The sequence below is a fragment of the Elgaria multicarinata genome, chromosome 6 (genome assembly GCF_023053635.1).
Source record: "Elgaria multicarinata webbii isolate HBS135686 ecotype San Diego chromosome 6, rElgMul1.1.pri, whole genome shotgun sequence".
NCBI classification, from domain to species: Eukaryota; Metazoa; Chordata; class Lepidosauria; order Squamata; family Anguidae; genus Elgaria; species Elgaria multicarinata.
Window position 1 is genome coordinate 74,017,988 of NC_086176.1, and position 18,631 is coordinate 74,036,618.

General features: G+C 40.1%; 1 protein-coding gene across 3 annotated transcripts in view; it reads left to right on the plus strand.

Annotated features, from left to right (window-relative positions):
- The window catches only part of SKIC3 (SKI3 subunit of superkiller complex), a 65,330-nt gene that overhangs the window by 42,815 nt on the left and 3,884 nt on the right, over positions 1 to 18,631 (plus strand). For 2 of the 3 annotated variants that reach the window (XM_063129597.1, XM_063129599.1), the window contains exons 31-38: positions 2,227 to 2,448; positions 4,201 to 4,273; positions 5,271 to 5,324; positions 5,436 to 5,547; positions 7,346 to 7,474; positions 8,863 to 8,984; positions 11,059 to 11,217; positions 17,374 to 17,526. In XM_063129597.1, coding sequence (XP_062985667.1) covers positions 2,227 to 2,448; positions 4,201 to 4,273; positions 5,271 to 5,324; positions 5,436 to 5,547; positions 7,346 to 7,474; positions 8,863 to 8,984; positions 11,059 to 11,217; positions 17,374 to 17,526 — 1,024 coding nt within the window. Of the gene's footprint in view, positions 1 to 2,226; positions 2,449 to 4,200; positions 4,274 to 5,270; positions 5,325 to 5,435; positions 5,548 to 7,345; positions 7,475 to 8,862; positions 8,985 to 11,058; positions 11,218 to 17,373; positions 17,527 to 18,631 lie in introns of those variants that run through there. The other variant, XM_063129600.1, reaches the window with a different exon arrangement.

An 18,631-nucleotide genomic window follows, 5' to 3' on the forward strand; every position in this document is an offset into this window, starting at 1 on the left:
GAGAACTTAAAGATACAAAAAAAAATCATAATCATTTCCTTCTACTTCAGTTGTTAACTGTTTATGGCCAGAGTAGTTTGGTTTACTATTTTAGGATTCTCAACCTTTAAGTTGAGGATGCATACCCCACAATCTTAATTGGGGGTCAAGGTGCTATTATCTCTTTCTTTTAATGAAAAAAACAAAATCAATTGTGGGTACAACTGGCTTTGTATGCTGCTATTGATTTTTGTTCAAGTTGATGGTTTTTGTTGTTCAAGATAGTTTGCCTTTTCATCAGGAAATAATGCCACCCTAAACACCTACACATTTGTCAACTGAAAAGCAAAACTCAAATCTTGTCATGTTGGGAGCTTTGAAGCTGCTGTAGTCATCTCCATAGGAGTATCTTTGACATGTTGAAGTCTGTAATATACTTCTCCATGGCCGCGTTTGGACAACAATAGTCAACCCTGTGTTAATAGTCAACTCCAGGGATGACCATTATCATGTCGTTTTGGGTACCCCCTAAATAGTCATCCATGGAGTTGACTATTAACACAGGGTTGACTATTGCCAGCTACAGGAGAGATCCTTGCACTGGCACCCGCCCCTTCTCTATAAAGAAAGGGTGGGCGGAGGTGCAAGGATCTCTCCTGCAGCTGTCACAAGTAGGAGACATGTTTGCACATCACGTCCCCTTCTTGTGGCGAATGGGGACAAGACGCGCAGGCAGCGCCTGCGGTTCCCATTCGCTACAAATGAAGGAGGACAAGATGCAAAACCTGCGGCAGGAGAGGTGCTTGCGTGTCCCATCCCCATTCGCAACAAGAGAAGGGGGAAGGAATGTGCAAGTACCTCTCCTGCCTTGGCAGGAGAAATGCTTCTACATCCCATCCCTCTTCTCTTGTGGTCGATGGGGAACGGAAGCATCTCTCCTGCTCATGACAGCTGCAGGAGAGATCCTTGCACCACTGCCCGCTTGTTCTTTGTGGAGAAGGGGTGGGTGGTGGCGCAAGGATCTTCCTGCAGCTGCCAGAACCAGGAGAGATGCTTCTGTCACCCTGCCATTTGGATATGGGGTCAGGGGGATGGAAGGAGCTCTCCTGCCATCTCCCCAACCCCATATTGAAATGGATTGCGGGAGGTGGGGCAAAGGATGTGTCCCGCAGCTTGAACGTGTAACATCAAACCATGGGAGACATCCTTCCGCTGATTGCAGCACCCCACCCCACCCAGGGATGGGACATGCGCATACCTGTGAACATGTGGGAAGTCACACATTGCAACACCCCACCCAGGGACAGCATGTGCATATCCCGGTAAGCACGTGGGGAACCAACAATCGCGGCTCCAACGGACAGCTGACACCTGCTTACAGAACTTCGCTGGGCAAAGAGAAGCAGGGGTTTCTGCCACTCTTGCCTCACGACTCTGTAGGCATGTGAAATAGTCAACGGAGCCCACCACACGACACAATAATCAATGATTGTGCAGAAAGTCAACTCTGCATACCGTTGATTTTTTGCATTGGTTATTTCTGGGAAATAACCAACCGTTGTATGGAAAAGACACAATAGTCAACGGTGGACTATTTAAGCAACAGTTGACTATTGTGTCATCTGAACTAGTCCATATGGCCTCTCTACTTCAGGATGGTTGGAAGGGATCTCAGGGATGGCTGTGATGGCTATGATGAGAGCAGTCTCGTGGAACCTTACCTGTCATATTCAGCAATGTAAATCTTGTATGCCTGCAGGGCTCTGGACGAATATACTAAAGGATATAGTTAATTGTTAGAAGCAAGCATTCAGCTATCTTGAGATCTGGAGATAAATATATGAAGCTAGCTGATAACCAGGTCAGATCATTGGTCTATCTGTCCCAAAACTGTCTACTTTAGCTGACAGTAGCTCTCAAAAGTCTTAAGCAGAAGATTACATTCCTTAGAATATCCCATTTAAAAGAATCTGTGGTAGAAGGGTTGGGATTCTTGCAACTGGTGATGCTAGGAGAGAACCTGGGATCATCTACATGCAGAGTATATGCTCTCCCTATGAGCTGTTATGGCTCCTTCCCATTTTGTGGTTCTGGAGCATTTTGCAGTCATTCAGAAGCACACGTAATTTTTCAGATGACAAATGGCATTTAGATTTCTAAATACCGTGCCAAGTAAACAACAGATCCATCATTTTTTACTTTGGAATGATAGTGCATTGAGTAACCAGTTATCTGTTTTGCACTTAGTTCTATATTACAGGAACCTAATATGGAAAGTCTGCAAGCTTTATGTACTTTAGGGCTGATAAAGCAGGATGCTACCCTTGCAACAGCAGCACTTAAAGAATTGTTAAAGCATGTAGAAAGAAACGATAATGTATATAAAAGGTGCCTTCTTACATCTGCTGTCTACGCATTACAAGGCAGAAATCTGGCTGTTCAAAGACAAGTTTCTAAAGCTGTCCACAGGTATGTAATCTGTTTTCCTGAAACAAATTGGGTTACACTCTTCTGTTCTGTTTTGGCATTACAACTACCTTGTGAGGTAGGTTAGGCTAATAAAGATTCAACTGCTAATACTGCCCTATAGGTTGCATAGCTGAATTGAACTAGATGGAAATGTAGACCCCCCATGGTGTTGCGTGTGCATGTAGAATCATAGAATAGTAGAGTTGGAAGGGACCTATAAGGCCATCGAGTTCAACCAGCTGCTCAGTGCAGGAATCCACATTAAAACATATCTGTCTGATGGCTGTCCAGCTGCCTCTTGAATGCCTCTTTTGTGGGAGAGCCCACTACTTCCCTCGCTCATTGGTTCCCTTGTTGTACTGCTCTAACAGTCAGGAAGTTTTTCCTGATGTCCAGCCGGAATCTGGCTTCCTGTAACTTGAGCCCATGATTCTGTGTCCTGCACTGTGGGATGATCAAGAAGAAATCCTGGCCCTCCTCTCTGTGACAACCCTTCAGGTATTTGAAGAGTGCTATCATGTCTCCCCTCAGTCTTCTCTTCTCAAGGGTAAACATGCCCAGTTCTTTCAGTCTCTCCTCATAGGGCTTTGTTTCCAGACCCTTGATCTTCATAGTTGCCCTCCTCTGAACCCCCTCCAGCTTGTCTGCTCCTTCTTGAAGTGTGATGTCCAGAAACTGAACACAATACTCAATATGAGGCCTAGAATTCAAACTTTCTCCTTCCTTGGTTGAGAAGAGTTTTTATCCATTCAGTAAGAAGCCAGACTTTTTTTCTTGCAAACTCTGGTGTTTCAGGGCAAGTGAACTTTTCCAGTTTAATATGAATAATTGAACTTCAAAAGCACGAATTACCTATGAAATGAATTAATGAACTTTTAGGTCAGCCATTCTTTCTCCCCCCCCCCCCCCAATAATGGGCAGCGAATTCAGGGGTGGGGGACTAAAACCTCACTATTGTTAGATAATAGCTTTGTTATTGGGAGGGTTGGGGTGATACCTAGTAACAGAGGAAGAAAATTTTCAAGAATGAACCTTGTTTCCTTTTTCTAAAAAAAATAAAAATGAAATCATTCATTATAACTTCTAACTCATTATTAACTGAACCCAAACTCCAACAAAGTTTGGAGTGGGATTGGGTGGAAGCTTTCAGGCTCCAGTATGCTCAAAAGATGTAATTGGAAGTGCGGTGGTGTCCAGGTTTTAGATTTGGGCTAAGAAGAAGTAACTTTCTTTCTAGGGCCAGTATCTAACACTTATACCATCAACATAGCACTAGCATAAGCGACCTGCAGTGTAATGCCAATAGCATAGCTAGAGCAGCATGTTTTCCATGGATACCCTAGGTTCTTTTAATACTTCTTTTGTAGAATGCATTTTGAATTGATCCAAGCATTGCACATCCAGCACTAATTACAATTGATAAGGAATATTTTAATCATTTTTGTGGGGTTAGGCTTTGCCTTATTCTTTGAAGTCTTGATGTGTCAGTAGAACTTAGATTTAAATTTTAATCTAACCTAATTTTCAATAACTTTTCAAACTATTTCTTCCACTCGCTTATGCCCTCCATTCTTAAATGACTACTCTTTTGTAAATGTTAACTTTTTCTAGATTAAAAGAACAATGTAAATTAGGAGGTGCTGACTTAGAAATGGTTATTTAGAAAACACATTTTATAACTTCAATCCATGCTGATAGGTTTTACAACTGTAGAACATGATAATTTCAATCCTGATATGGTCTCTTCTCTAGCAACCCAGATAATCCTGCCCTGTGGTCTCTTCTGTCCCGACTGGTACCTCGGTGTACACCGCAAAATGCAAAGGTGAATATGCATAGGGTGAAACATAATATGGCCATTTATTTATATGCTGAATTGTAATATTAATAAATAGAACTTGTTACTAAAACAAATTGCTGAGTTAGCATCAACAGTCATACACAACTATTAATTATTTTGACAAACAACCTTCAACATTCTCGGCTTTTCAAATGGGTATTAATGATACCAATTCTGTTTCCAGAAAATAAGTGTCATATAATATATGATCTATATACTAATAGTGACACTGGATCCTTCTAAAAGTATCTAAAGTAGTTATTTGGAGATTAGCAAGGGCAGGCTATGGTCTCTATTATTGATAGAGATTGGTTACTTCCTAAAACATCACTAACCCTTCTGCACACCCCTGCTCTGTAAAACTCACAAAGCAGTTTATAGCTAGACTGATCCCTTAGAAACGGGCCTTTCTAATGGAAATGAAGTGGCTTGGGTAATTCAGGATAGGAGTGGAGTGTGGGGGTGGAATAAAAGCTTCCATATTAAATTTAAGGACCAGGTTCTACTGTATTCAGCACAGCCAACCATGGTCTTCTGTAAGCATTGCTAGGTGGCAGTCCTTGGAATCCTTCCTGCATTTCCCAGCCTCTACGAAGCTCCTTTCGTCCTTATGTTTTCCTTCTCTGTGGGATAAGGTATAATGATGAGCTGTCACTGCTGCAGCAAACCCACTCAACTTCTGGATTTACCTGTCTCAGTTTGCTTGCAGCAGCAGTACAATCTCTCACTGAGTCTCTGTGGAGAGGTCATTTGTGAGTTGTCTCACCCTGTCAGCAAAGATGTACAAAGAAAGGAGAGCAAAGGAAGCAAGTGACAGACTGATTTTTATTAATCCTTTGAAGAACTTAGAATATTTAAATATACAAACCTATTTGACATTTTCACATGTATTGATCCAAAGGGCAGCAGATCTATTCTGACTTATTAATATGTCAGACTTGTCTCTGACATGCCATACCCTGATCAATATTTTACCTTGCAGGGTGGAGCTGTGGCAGGAACGGTTGCTCATATTCTTGATTTGAACCATGGAAAGGTTAGCATTTTCTCAATTAATTTATTTTTTTAAAAATCCTGCCTGATGACTTTAGAGTGATTTTTAATCAAAAGAATAAAGTAATCATGTGCTATATATTCTCATATTTAGAAAGCCTTGCTGAATACTGCAGTTAATCAGTTGGCTGTAGGATGTCACACAGCTGAAAATGAAAAGACCAATGCATTGAAGAATATCCAAAAGGCAGTCCATCTTTCCCCAGGTAACTTTTATTTCTGAATCCAGAACTAATAGTTCTAAACCCTTAATTTTAAGCAACATTCAGGGACTTTTCTGGAAGACAGTTGAGTAGCATAATATATAAATAAGCCATACCAGGCCATTCTAAGTGTCATAATCAGGAAATGCTTTATTATATATAAAAAAACACAAAAATGTGCTCAAAATTGTGGGCAAGTTTTGAGATCTCCAGATCTCTTTATGAGGCAAAATATTACAAATGGCAGGGGTGGGGAGGGGTGACTTGATGGTGAAGTCATGAAGTCGGCATCATCCAAGTGTTAAGATGGAGTGGAGGAGGAAGCACGGACTGAAGTGGATTAGCCTCTAGTCTATTAGGTGTCATGCAAGTTTCAGGTTTCACCTGGAACTATTAGGACAAATAAGCACATAATGGCTGACTCCCCCATTTAAAAAATATATTAAAACCAGTAGTTATTTGGATTTGTCTCCAACCTTAGCTAAAACACACATGTTCCTTGGTAGGCAGAGAGCAAAATGAATAGAAACATAGCAGCATTTATTTTAGTATAGCTGGAGATTAATTTTGAGTGGTGTTCTAGGTAAAAGAAAGTCAATAAATGACAAATTGTTGGTGGTATTTAGTGGTTGGAAGGAAGGAAATACTCAGAGTAAAGTCCCATCTTTAGGTGGTTGGTACTTATCTAGTTATACAACCCTGCTCCTGAATAGCTGAATAAGGTATTTTCCAAGTTACACATAAAACCAAAGTAAGCAGTGCTGGTCCATAAGAAATTACAAAATCTTTTCCTTTGTTTTGTTTAGGTTGGGAGTGGAGATATAAATATAAGTGGGTGAGGTTGGATTCCTGGATTTTAAGGGCTTGAACAAACTTAATTTGGGATTGAAAGAGGCTGAAACTGTAGTTTCTGATCCTGAGGTTAGAGGATAAAAAGAGGGTGTTCAAACAATCACGTTGGAAAAAGAAACCTTTGTGGCTTCTCCTCTCCGTGCATGTATAATTCCCCACAATGCAGCATGGGTTGGTGCGTCATCCAAACCCGGCACCCGACCCCTACTTCAAGTTGTGGGTTGTAGGATGGGTCTGAAGCCACCCCCGCCGTGCTGCATTCAGATGACACACCAACCTGCACTGCATCACAGGGAATTATGTAAACCACAGTTACCATCCCAGGGCAGGGGAAGAAGCCGTGGCTGCTTTTACTGACATGATTGTTCAAAACCAATCAGAGTTGTGTTGTAGGTTATTTACAGTATGCTTTGATATTTCATACTCTTGTAAGATTCCCTCAGCCTTTGGATGGAATGTATGAAATGAAAACTGAAATCTAAACTCAGAGTGATGTTCCTACTTGGCTCTGTGGCAATGCATTTTTTTATATTTCTCCTGATACATTGACACCTGGATACTAAGGAAGAATGCTTATGAGCAATTCTTCCTGAAGAGCAGCCTAGTACTGAGACTCTGAAATTTCTTCTCTGCATTTGTGACTTCCTGTGCTGACTGAGTGAAACAAACCAAGTTTTGCTCAGGATTTAAGACTTGCATGTACCCAGCTCTTGTATTCTGAATCATTGCAATGTTTGTACTCCTACAGAACTGGTTTTACAATGTTGAGCTGTTTATGAAAGAATTTGCATCTTACAATATGAGTCTTACATATATTCATATTCTCAATGGGGTGTCCATTTTAATTCTTAGGGTTTGCATTCCTGGGTACATCCACTTCTTTAGCTATTCAGCTATTGTTATATTTTGAAAATGACCGCTAACTCATTTCCCTCCCCCCCCCCCCCAGACGATCCTGCTGCTTGGGCAGTGCTCCTGGCTGCCTGTCATGCTGAAAACACGGTTGCTTGTCTACATAATACACAACCCAAGAGGATAAATTTGGGGGAAATGATTGTAGCCACAATCTCAGTGAAAAGTAAGGCTTTTTTTGTTGGTACAAATAACTCATTTTGAGAGGAAGTCTTTAGAATTTTTCTTCCAGCCTCAGTCGTTCTCTTTTGAAATGATTAGTTAATGGGCATAACGACACAAGTGGGTGCAGCACAGTATGTGTAATGTAGATAGAAAAAGTCACTGTATCTCTTAAGCATAATTCAAAAATTTGAATGAGGCTTGGAACTATTCCAGAAGTGTTATCACCACAAGAAGTGATCATCAGAAATGTTATCATCAGAAGAGCCATCATCACAAGGGAAAAATGACAGCCATTTGGTTGAAGAGCTCAGGAGAAAGCCTGGTCTACACATGCAGTGGGATGAGCTGGCAAAATGAGCTGTACCACTTTCAGGCTCCAGGTGGAGGGTATGTTTTTGAATGCTCTCCTGTGTGTAGCAGCCTCTTGCAAATAAAAAAAAAAAAACTAGCACAGCAAAGAGTGGAAAAGGCTAGAACCTTGCTCTCTGAGCTATTTTGTTTTAACTTGCAGGAAGTTTTTGACATTGTAGAGCATTCAAAAACGGCACCCCCACCTGTAGCCTGGTGTAGTCCATACTACCACCTCTTTTGGCCACAAGCTTAGACCTAAGTGATTGTTGCAGGGACATGGGGCTTCTTAGGTATCAGTTAGTGGCTCCTTCATCCTTTGACCGTGCTGAAGAATAGTGTGACCAGCAGGTAGATGTTCTGTTCCACCCTTTCTGTATTATTTTATATATTGGTTGTGCTTCTACTGGTGACGAAGGACATTGCCACATTGTTGTAAAGGAAATATTTTGTACCTAAATGTAAGGGCTTAAGCCAAAAACTAGAATGAATAAATGGTTATGATTAAAGACATTAGCAGCTCTGGTGATGCCTTACATGAATACCAATATCCTATCAGTCATTTTGTTAGGAATTTGTGATCTTCCAATTACAGACCGGAAATTTTACTCAGGGCTATGTGCTTTATGTGCATTTATCAAACAAAAACAACTTCAGTAGACCATTAAAAAAAAATCAGTTTTTGCTTTTCTCCTTCCCTGCTTTGTTTGTAGCAAACAAGATGCAGAAGCTGGCTTGAGCTCGAAGATAAAAGAGGGCTGCTGGCTTTGAGGAGCTTGTGAATGGAGGGTAGGGGAGCCAGAATCAAGGCTCATCTTCCTCAGGGCTTGACATTTCCATTAAGGGGCAAAGCTTTTGAATGCGTGACACATATATATGCATAAAATGATATATGAACACAAGGATTGCTTTAATGTAAAAAGTATTTTATTTGTATGTTTTCTTCTTACTTTAACATAGCTTCTGCTGCTAAAGCTTGTTTTTTTATACACAAACAAGCCATGGAACTTTGAGAAATAATGAGCTTTACATGCTTTCTAGCTAAAGAAAAGAATCTTCCAGCTTCCCATGCCCAAGCTCTTGAAGAGTGGTCTCTTTTCCAAGCTGTTACTGGCTTAAATGAGACAGGTAGAGCTCCAGAAGCCGAGGCTCTCTGTGCAAAGGTATGATCATTCTCAAGATAGTTTCTTCTGTAAATTTTGAGTGGAGAGCTAAGGTATAAGTATTAGAGTGTATTTGGTTAGAAGGGCTGATCCATTTTGATAAAAATTACTGTGGTGAGTTTGCTGCATACCAGTTTTTTATGTGCTTGACTCAAAAGATGGGCCTTGTCTGTGCAGCAGTACCTTGTGCTACCAGCTGAGAATTGTAGATTCACAGACACAAATGTGAGTAGCATTCTGGATATTTTTTCTCTGCACAATCCTGGAAGCAGAAGAAGTTTGCTGCAAAAGCTAGCATTGGTGGTCAGTTACCTGCATCAGGTAAGTGGATGGTAGAGAGGGAGCATCATGAGGTGAAACTCTTTGGCATATGTAGGCAACACGTAATGGCCACATTCCATACATGTGTGCAGATGTTCCTTTACTTTGTAGTTCTAGCATAGAAATGCAATCTTATGCACACTTTTCATTGTTTCCTGTTTACATTTGTTGACGCTTTGTTCTCATGCTACAATCCTAATTTCAGAAATATCTGAAAAAGACAAGCTATTGCCAGTGGGTTGGATCCAAAGTTAGCAATGCTTAGAGAAGACCAGCTTTCCCCAATCTGGTGCCTTCCAGACGTTTTGGACAGCTTCTTTCAGGATTCCTAACAATTGGCCATGTTGACTGGGGCTGATGGGAGTTTAAGTCCAAAACATCTGGATCACACCAGGTTCAGGAAGGTCACAGAAGACTCATTGAAACACATGGGACAAGTTAATCATGAAAAGCTCAAGACCCATTGACTAAATCTGGAGCAAACTCTATATATTAGATGCTTTTAGATTTTTGTTCCATGTCCAATTTCTTTTACTCCCCAAATTAATTTCAAAGAAAATGCTGGCAGAAAGGTACCATCAACGTAAATAAGTATATTTTCCTTGAATTAACACAAGTATTTGTCTAGATATATGGTTGGCTTCAGTGCCAAAGGACTTAGTAACTTATAGGCCTCTAAGAACACTGGAGAGGGAAACTATATCAAAAGAGATGGTGTGGACATGGCTAGGATTGTGATAACAGTGATGGTCATGGTTTGGCTTTGGGGTAATTATTATTATTATTATTTATTTATATAGCACCATCAATGTACATGGTGCTGTACAGATTACACAGTAAATAGCAAGACCCTGCCGCATAGGTAAAAAAAATAACCCTCAGATTTGCTTTAGAATTCTTTGTAAATTCCTCATCTTCAAATGGGTGAGTCTTTGTCGATTTCCCATAAAAGAAAGAAAATGAATATTTTGCACCTCTTTGCTGGCTAGTTAAACTCTTTGTATGATAACTGATGTAAGAGAAAAGGACAAAAAGGTACAATTATTATTTTATAAGTAAAATTTCTGACATATTTTGGTTACCCCCATTAAGACACTAATTGCATTGCCTACTAGTAAAACATGTTTGGAGGCATAGCTCCTCTACATGAGACTGTGAACAATCTTGTCTGGTGACATTACTTCTTCACCAAAATGTGATAGGAATTACTTATTAAATATTGACTGTTTTCAGACCTCATAAAATGTGAATGAAATGGAAGCAAGTGAGTGTGCTGGCTCCTGTTGCCCAATCACTCCTTCTGCAAGCAGGAGCAGCTAAAGAACCCAGGGATGCATCATGAGTTAAACCATGGATTCCAATTTTGGGGTGTCCTCCCCCAACAAACCAGAATTTTGGTTCTGAGATCATGCTAAACAACATCCCTCGGTAGCTTAGCCTTGAATGGGGCAATCAGGCAGGAACCAACATGCTTGCTTGCTCTAATTTAATTCACATCGGAGGATTTTTAAAAAACAACAACTGGGGTTTTGTGATGTCCAAATGTAGCCATTGTTATGACTTTTGATTTCAATAAATAAAGTATTGACTGACTGTTAGTGAACACATATTCCCTTTTTGCTTGTTAGTCCTTGAGTAATTTCAGTCCTCTGAGTCACTCAAAGTTGTATTGTTCTCATGAAGGTCCTGCTTATCATTAAAACTGTTTCAAATTATTTTCCATATTCAATTCAAAACAAATTTTTGTCTCTAGGAATTAAAAACGTTTCCTGAGCATCCAACTTTGTACTTGCTTTTAAGACAAGTTCAGTGTAAACCCCTTTTGCAATCTCACAAAGAGCTTCCTGATGCCATCTTAGAAGAGCTCCGAAAGGCAGTGATGTCCAACTCTACTTCAGTTACAGCTTGGCATGTAAGATTGGATATTATTTGTTTGTGGTCTGAGATCTCTTCATTATCTCTGATTGCAGTTTGGCATAATGGTGGCTATTAATGTAAGAGTTGAGAATACCACATGTGAGAGCTAGTTTTAAACATCACTTGGAAGTAAGTTCCATTGAAATCCATTGTTAGCTATGCAGCAGATAAGAAGTAGAGTTCTATCAACTTTGAGAGATGAACCCCATCTATCTTCATTTGAAATGGGCTGCTTTTTTCTGAGACTTTTTGGACAGTTGCCAAATCAGCTTAAGCTTTTCAAATACATGTTTATTGCTTGAGCTTTTTTGGAGTTATGCAAAGCTTGAAAAGTCCCAGCTCATGCCAACTCCTCCTTTATTTGCCATTCCACAAGAACCTAAGCAGAACCTGCTGAATCAGACCAGTGAACTCCAGCATTCTGTTTCCACATTGGACAGCCAGATGACTATGGGAAGCCCAAAAGTAGGTCATGTGTGCAATAGTACCTCCTGCTCTTGTTCCCCAGCAACTGGTATACAGAGGGATACTGCCTCAGATAGTAGAAGTAAAATATAGCTATTGTGACTAATAGCCATTATTCCCTATGCTTTCCTATTTTTCCCAAGCTAACAAGGTTATGAGATAGAGGGAGGAAGGGAAACTGGAGTCAGGAGGATTGACTGAAGCTGAGGGCTGTTTCCAAGCTGTGCCTGACTCTCTGCAGTGAAGGTTACTGAGCATACATAGAGCCTGCTTTTCTGATGGAAATAATGGGAAGTGTAGTTTTTGTTGCTCATTCATTTTCCCGGAGGAATAATAACAAGGAACTGTAGTTACAGAGTTCACATTGATAATGCAAAGTCTGAGCAAACTCAGAAGCCTTCATTGCAGATATTCAGAAAGTTAAACCCTTTGGTTTTTGCCGGTCGTTCTATCTGCTCTTTCCTCTCCTCTCCTCCCTGTTCAAAATTTGGCAGGCTTGAAAAAGGGGGAGGATGGAAATTGGCAGAGAAAGGCTGATGCTAAGGCAGTGTGAGCAGAAATGAAATTTGGAGTGGGGGTGGGTTATGGCACTGGCTCAAAATGGCTTGGGAATCCCCAAACTAGGGATGTTTTGCTTGTTTTGGGCACAAACACCCTTCTGATTTTTTTTCAATCTCTAAACCCTTGTAAGAGAAAATATGAATTTACAGAATTATGAGGTCTAGAAGGAGCTTGACATCTAATTAGATACTCTTCAGAGCCTTCCAAATAGTAATCCTACATTATCATTTCACCTGTCTCTCTCCACTACCATGGGGTTGGGATGGATTGAGATAGAAATCAAGATAAATACAAATGGACCATATTATAATTCACAAGTAGAGAGCAATGGAGAAGGGGCACAATATCCCAAGTGCAAGCCAGAAAAGAAGAGTCCCTCAAATAATGCCCATATTGTGAGTTGGGGTGCTTCCAGAGGAGGCTTTTATTGTGCAATCAGCCTGCCTTGTTTATGGAATTTTGCAGGTGGGCCAGAGGTCATTTTCCTTTTGTAACCCCTCCCATATTTTCCCACCCCTTTTTCAGTCTTCTTTTCTTACTAGAAATATCAGTTAAGGATGAAAAGATGGAATAACCGCACAAAGCCTTTCCTTTGGTGTAGTGCTGAGAGCCCTCTGCCTGGAAACACCCTGGGTTTTCCATTCAAGTAATATCCCAAACAGTGTTGTGCCAACCAAGTAAAACATTCAACGTTACTGTGTTGATTCTGATATTAAAATTGTTCTGGCTATTTGGATCCAGAGTTACGCTGATCAACTGTGCTGGCAGAAGTGGACTTCTTCATCCTCTCCTTCCCATAGCAGCCCCTCAAACCCACTAAAAATGCTACCAAGAGAGTCCAGAGTCCCTGCTGAATGGGCTGAGCTGTGGGGAGGGGTGGATCCCCAAAAATCAGGCGGAGGGACCTTCTGTGACCAGAGCCCTTCCCCTTGCACAAGATCCCTTCCTCTCGCAGAAGGCAGATCATGAATCTAAGAGAGCTTCAGCTATTGGGCGGTATAGAAATGTGATAAATAAATAACCTCCATGTTTATTTTTTACTTAAAAATTCAGAAATGCAGATCTGTATTGGTCTTTTAGAGATGAGCTTAGTTTTGAAATGAAGTCAATGATGTTATGTACTATAAAATAACATATAAAACATAAACAGAAAAACGTCCTGACTGTAAGAGCAGTATGACAATGGAACCAATTACCTAGGGAGGTTGTGGGCTCTCCCACACTGGAGGCATTCAAGAGGCAGCTGGACAGCTGTCTGTCAGGGATGCTTTAAGGTGGATTCCTGCATTGAGCAGGTAGTTGGAGACAATGGACTTATAGGCCCCTTCCAACTCTACTATTCTGTGATATCATTCTAGATAATTCTCTGAGATAAAGATCTATGCATACTTCTGTGAATCTTGAGAAAATCAGTGGTGGGTTCCTCTAGTGATCCCCCCCCATCCGTTGTGTAGCATTTTCTGGAGGCTGGAGAAACTGACATGGGTAGGAAGGGAACGGCCCTCTTGCATTCACCTAAATCTGGATCCAACCAAGTATGCCCAAGGCTATAGGATGTAGTTGAGCAGGTGTTTTTTTACTTGCGTCTTTCAAATAGGTATATCTGCCTATAGGAATATACTGGGAATGTACGTGCTTGTGCTTGTCTCCCCTCTTTCACTCAGTTATGCATGGACACACGCACACATACTGAATGTAGTTTTGCAGGTGAAGCAAGTTTTACAGTCAGGCCATTTACTTGTCCTGCTGCCATCAGTATCACACCATTAAAGTCAATAGAAGTTGACATGACTGCCTGTGGAAGAATAGATACTATCAATAACTCTAATCCTGCATCAGCACATTGGTTCTTGGTAGCTTCTTCAGTTGATCTTTAGAATCAAAGTAGTCTTTGCAATATTCTATTTGATTCCATTCTTCTGCACTTAAATGCATTTGATACCTTGCCCAGAGAATATGGCTTTTTGCACTTCATTAATGCAAGCAAAAATGGTTTAACACCATGGCCAATAACTAAAAGAACAAAGAGTAGTTAAATGCAGAGCTGTTTTTTCACTATTTCTGGATAACAAAATCTTTTTTAAAAAACACCCCAATCTGCACAGGGCAGCAGAGGGGAGGGGGGCATTTAAGATGTAGAACTACCCAGTTCTTCTACCACATGTGCCCTCTTTCCTCCTGTTGCAATTCCTTCTGTATTATCACTATGAACTTATACAAATACCCAATTCATAAAAGAAGAGCAGGCTTGCTTGAGAAAGTACTATATACTAAAACACTGAAGGGGAAAAAAACATTGCTCCTCTTTAATCTTGTTTCACAATCATTACATAACAAAACTTTGTTTAACAAATTTGATTTTATTAATTTAGGCATATCTAGTACATCTGTTAAAATTTTGCAAGCTTTTTCTCTTGTTCCCTTTCTTTTTGCTCTAACATACAATAAGTTTCAACTACTACAGTTCGTTACCAAATCCATAGATAGATAGATAGATAGATAGATAGATAGATATGGATATACAGGTGTGTGTGTGTGTGTGATATTACAGTCAGATTGTTTGGTTTGGGAAAATTAAACAAATCTCAATATTCTGTGCCCAAATCACATTAATACTGGACAAGTGGGAGTTGAAAGAAAATATTGCAACATGGAGTACGTTTAGACTTCTGGACATTCTGTCTCACCCCCACCTTTATTTTCTATTCTTCCCCAACTCCCCAAACAGTCAGCCTGTATTCTGTGCTCACTGAGCAGCATTCCCTCATTTGGCTGTTTTAGGGGTTCCATTTGGCTGTTTTGGGGAGCTGTACTTCTACAAGCCTTGGAATTGCTCAAGGCTGTTGATATTGCGCTGTTATGTATGGGTGGTGCTGTTTTTTGCTACTTAAGGAATAGTACTGATGTAATCATTTCTTGGAAGCTTCTTTTGAGCTTCCACATCTCTTGATATTATCAGACTACTTTTTGAGTTTCTGGCCCATCTTTGCCAATACATTTCCAGTAAAAGTATCTTTACCAACGTCTTGATAAACTAAATGAATGACACTTCTACAGCAGTATAGATTCAAGAACACAATGGAAAAATACAAATGCCTGGCAAAGTTTTAATACCTACGATTATTATGCAGCATATTTCTTCTGCTTCTTTGTAGTGCTGATATTTAAAGCATTTTGGTAAACTGCATGCTAGGGTATGGGTGAGTTACATCGAGTGGGGAAAAGAACTCAGGGCTGGTGAGGAGTGCAGGGATATGGGATATGAGTTGGTGACAGTTGCAGTGCGAATGAAATGAAGCTTGGTTGATTCAGGGGAGGCTTTGCTAAAAAGAGGGTCTTGAGGAGACAAAAACAGCTTGCCAAGTGAAGGTGGGGGTCTCTTCCAAGCCTGATTTTCAGCCTGGGGACAGTCATGTGAAGAGGAGACAAGGGGGACAAACGAAATGGGCTTGCACAGAATGGAAGGATCAGGAAGCATCTCAAATGATGCATTTAAGGGAGTAGAGTTGTGGCAAACATCTATATATTGCCAGCAACATTAGAGGCAGGATGCCTCTGAATACCTCCTGGGAACACAAGTGGGAGGGTGTTGTTGTGCTTGTGTCTTTTGTGAGCTTCCCATTAGCACCTGCTTAGCCACTGTGGAAACAGAATGCCTGACTAGCAAAGTCTTCAATCTGATTCAGCAGGGATGCTCTTATATTCTGATGCGGAGCTTTGTATCTTTGACATAACACCCCTTAACTGGCTTCTTTCTCTCTGTATGATCCTGAAAGGGCTGCTGTCCTTTAGAAAATTGGAGAGGGTGTGCGCGTGGGCAGTGCATGTACTCACCATTGCAAAGCCAAGCTCAGATATGTTCTGGCAGGGGTGGGGTGTAGAGTGGCAGGGGCAGTAGGGGAATTATGGGAAAGTTAGTGAAGCGCAGGCAAGCAGAGCAGGTAGTGAGTGTCCTTTTCCTAAATAATTACTTACAGGGCTAAATGAGCTCAGCAGAGGCAAAAATGAAACTACAGTAGCTTAGACTAGAGTAAAAACCCAGGATTTTATTGGGAGGTGCAGAGAAGGAGAGATATAAGATGCTGGAGAAGGTGCATCTGTGCTTGGTGAAAGCATACCTTTCCACGAGTTAAATTCTAGGGTTCTGTTAGACTGTGTGCTATTTATTTATTATTTATTTATTTAGAACATTTATATCCTGCCCTATATCATTAAGATCTCAGAGCGGCGTACAGATAAAAGCATATCTGTGCAATAAATATGCACAGTTAAAAACAAATTAAACCATGAACCAAGTTAAAACAATATATAATTTAAAAGCAGTAAAAGCAGTTAAAACAATGTGCCATCTTAGTGTATTTAGGGGATGCCTAGCAGAGGTAGAGAAAGGTGGGAGGGAGAAAGGATATAGCTGTTCAGCACCAAAATCAACTCCTCTTGAGTCATTCCCAAATGTGTGTGTGCACTCCAACAGGCCCATTCAGCATGCGGATTTGGAATTTATGCAGCCATCCCTTTCCAACAATAGCTGTGTGAATGCCTACCGATGACAATAGTGCTGCAGTTTTTTGTGGGTGACATTTGTTTCCCTAGTAGCACTAATTTTCCTAGTACATTTTAGGTAGCACTATTGAGCACAATGTGATCTGCAGATGTTACCTGTGCTGATACTCATGAAAACCCTCTATCTGGAGGGGATGTTTCATAGAGCAACTTGAGAATTCTGCCTTATGCTACCAGCTGCAGCACTTAAGAGAGGAAGCTGTCCAGGATCTTTAATACTTTCTCATAATCCCAGAATAAGTTACATATCTAAGCAATAGGCAGAGTCACTGACCTCCAGCTCTATGTTCCCTTTTACCCAAATCTAATATACTCTTAATGGACCTCTATATAGAATTCTACATTATACTGCTAATGAACAGTAAGACACTTTGCAGATGCTTATATTTTGGGTATCAACCCTTTTTACTTACTTTAAAGTAACTTTTGCTGTTCATGGGGTTTTTGTTTTTGTTTTTTAAAAGAATGTTTTATGTAATTATGAGACTAGGAATTAAGTATGCAATAACAATAAAAACAAAGCTGTTAGTCTAAAAAATGAACTTTGTTCCTTTCTCTCCAGTGGTTGGCACAAGTGTACCGATCTCAGGGAATGATGGTTGCTGCAGAGATGTGTTACCGAAAAAGTCTGCAACTGGCATCCCAGCAGGGCAACTGGAGTGGGAAGCTCTCTAGTCTACTTAGGCTTGCTAACCTTGCCCTGGAAATCTGCATGGTAAGAGAGCTAACTTATTCAATGATCAAATGCTCTGATTACCATAATCTGAGTTTAAAATGTAATAGGGTGCTTTTCCTTTTATGACTATGTGTAAAATCAGAGAAAATTTATGGGCAGGAAGTTTTTCCCATACAAACTGTATGATAAGGTAATTTACACTAGCCAGCATTCATTAGAAATGTACTATGAAAGTCAGTGCTAAAAAGTCAGTGCTTTTTATATTGTATTTTGTATTTGTGTTTTAAATTTGTTGGTTTTTTTTATGCTCTTCATGGTTTTAATTTTTGTGAACCGCCCAGAGGGCTTCGGCTATTGGGTGGTATAAAAATGTAATAAATAAATAAATAAATAGCATTAGTAAGCAACCAACACTGCTCAGAGGAGTTTGATTTCATTTAATTGTAAAGGAAATATAGAAACAGCATTCCATGGTATCAGAAAGAAGCACAGTTTATGAAGAACTGATGGCATCTTTCCCACAAGTGTTCAAGGCAGAGTTATTAAGGTGATTGTTTTTTTTACTGAAGTGTTAGGCAAGCACATTTTGATACTTCATCATTCCAGCTGTCCAATTGTTAGTTGGACAGGACTTATACACAGTCCTGAAGTAGCCAGTGCTTTTTCTAAAATTGCTGTTTCATCGACTTGAAGCTAATACATTCTTAGCTGGGGCAAAAGAGAATTCCTGTAGAAAGAAGGCGTCAGATAATTAAAAGGAGATTTGGACTTGCTATCTCCAGCCAACACCCCTACGGCTTATGCTCGTACATGGCGACGCTTAATGACCGTATATCTAAGGAAGTAACACGAAATGGGACACTAATCCGGACTCCTGTTATAGAAATAATTCGGTCTATTGTAATAATTTCATTGTCATAAAAATAATTCAGTCTATCGTAACAACATCAATGTAGGGACTTTAAAAACAGTATTTTCGTTGTCAATGTAATGTTTGGGAAGTCATTATTTACTCCCTATTCTATGTTGTTTGATTGAACCGCTTTATAATTGATGTTACTAATTTGTTTGGTTGAACTACCTTATAATTGTTGTTGTTGTAAAATAAGTCACTGTTTTGAAATTCGATATAAATATTGTTTGA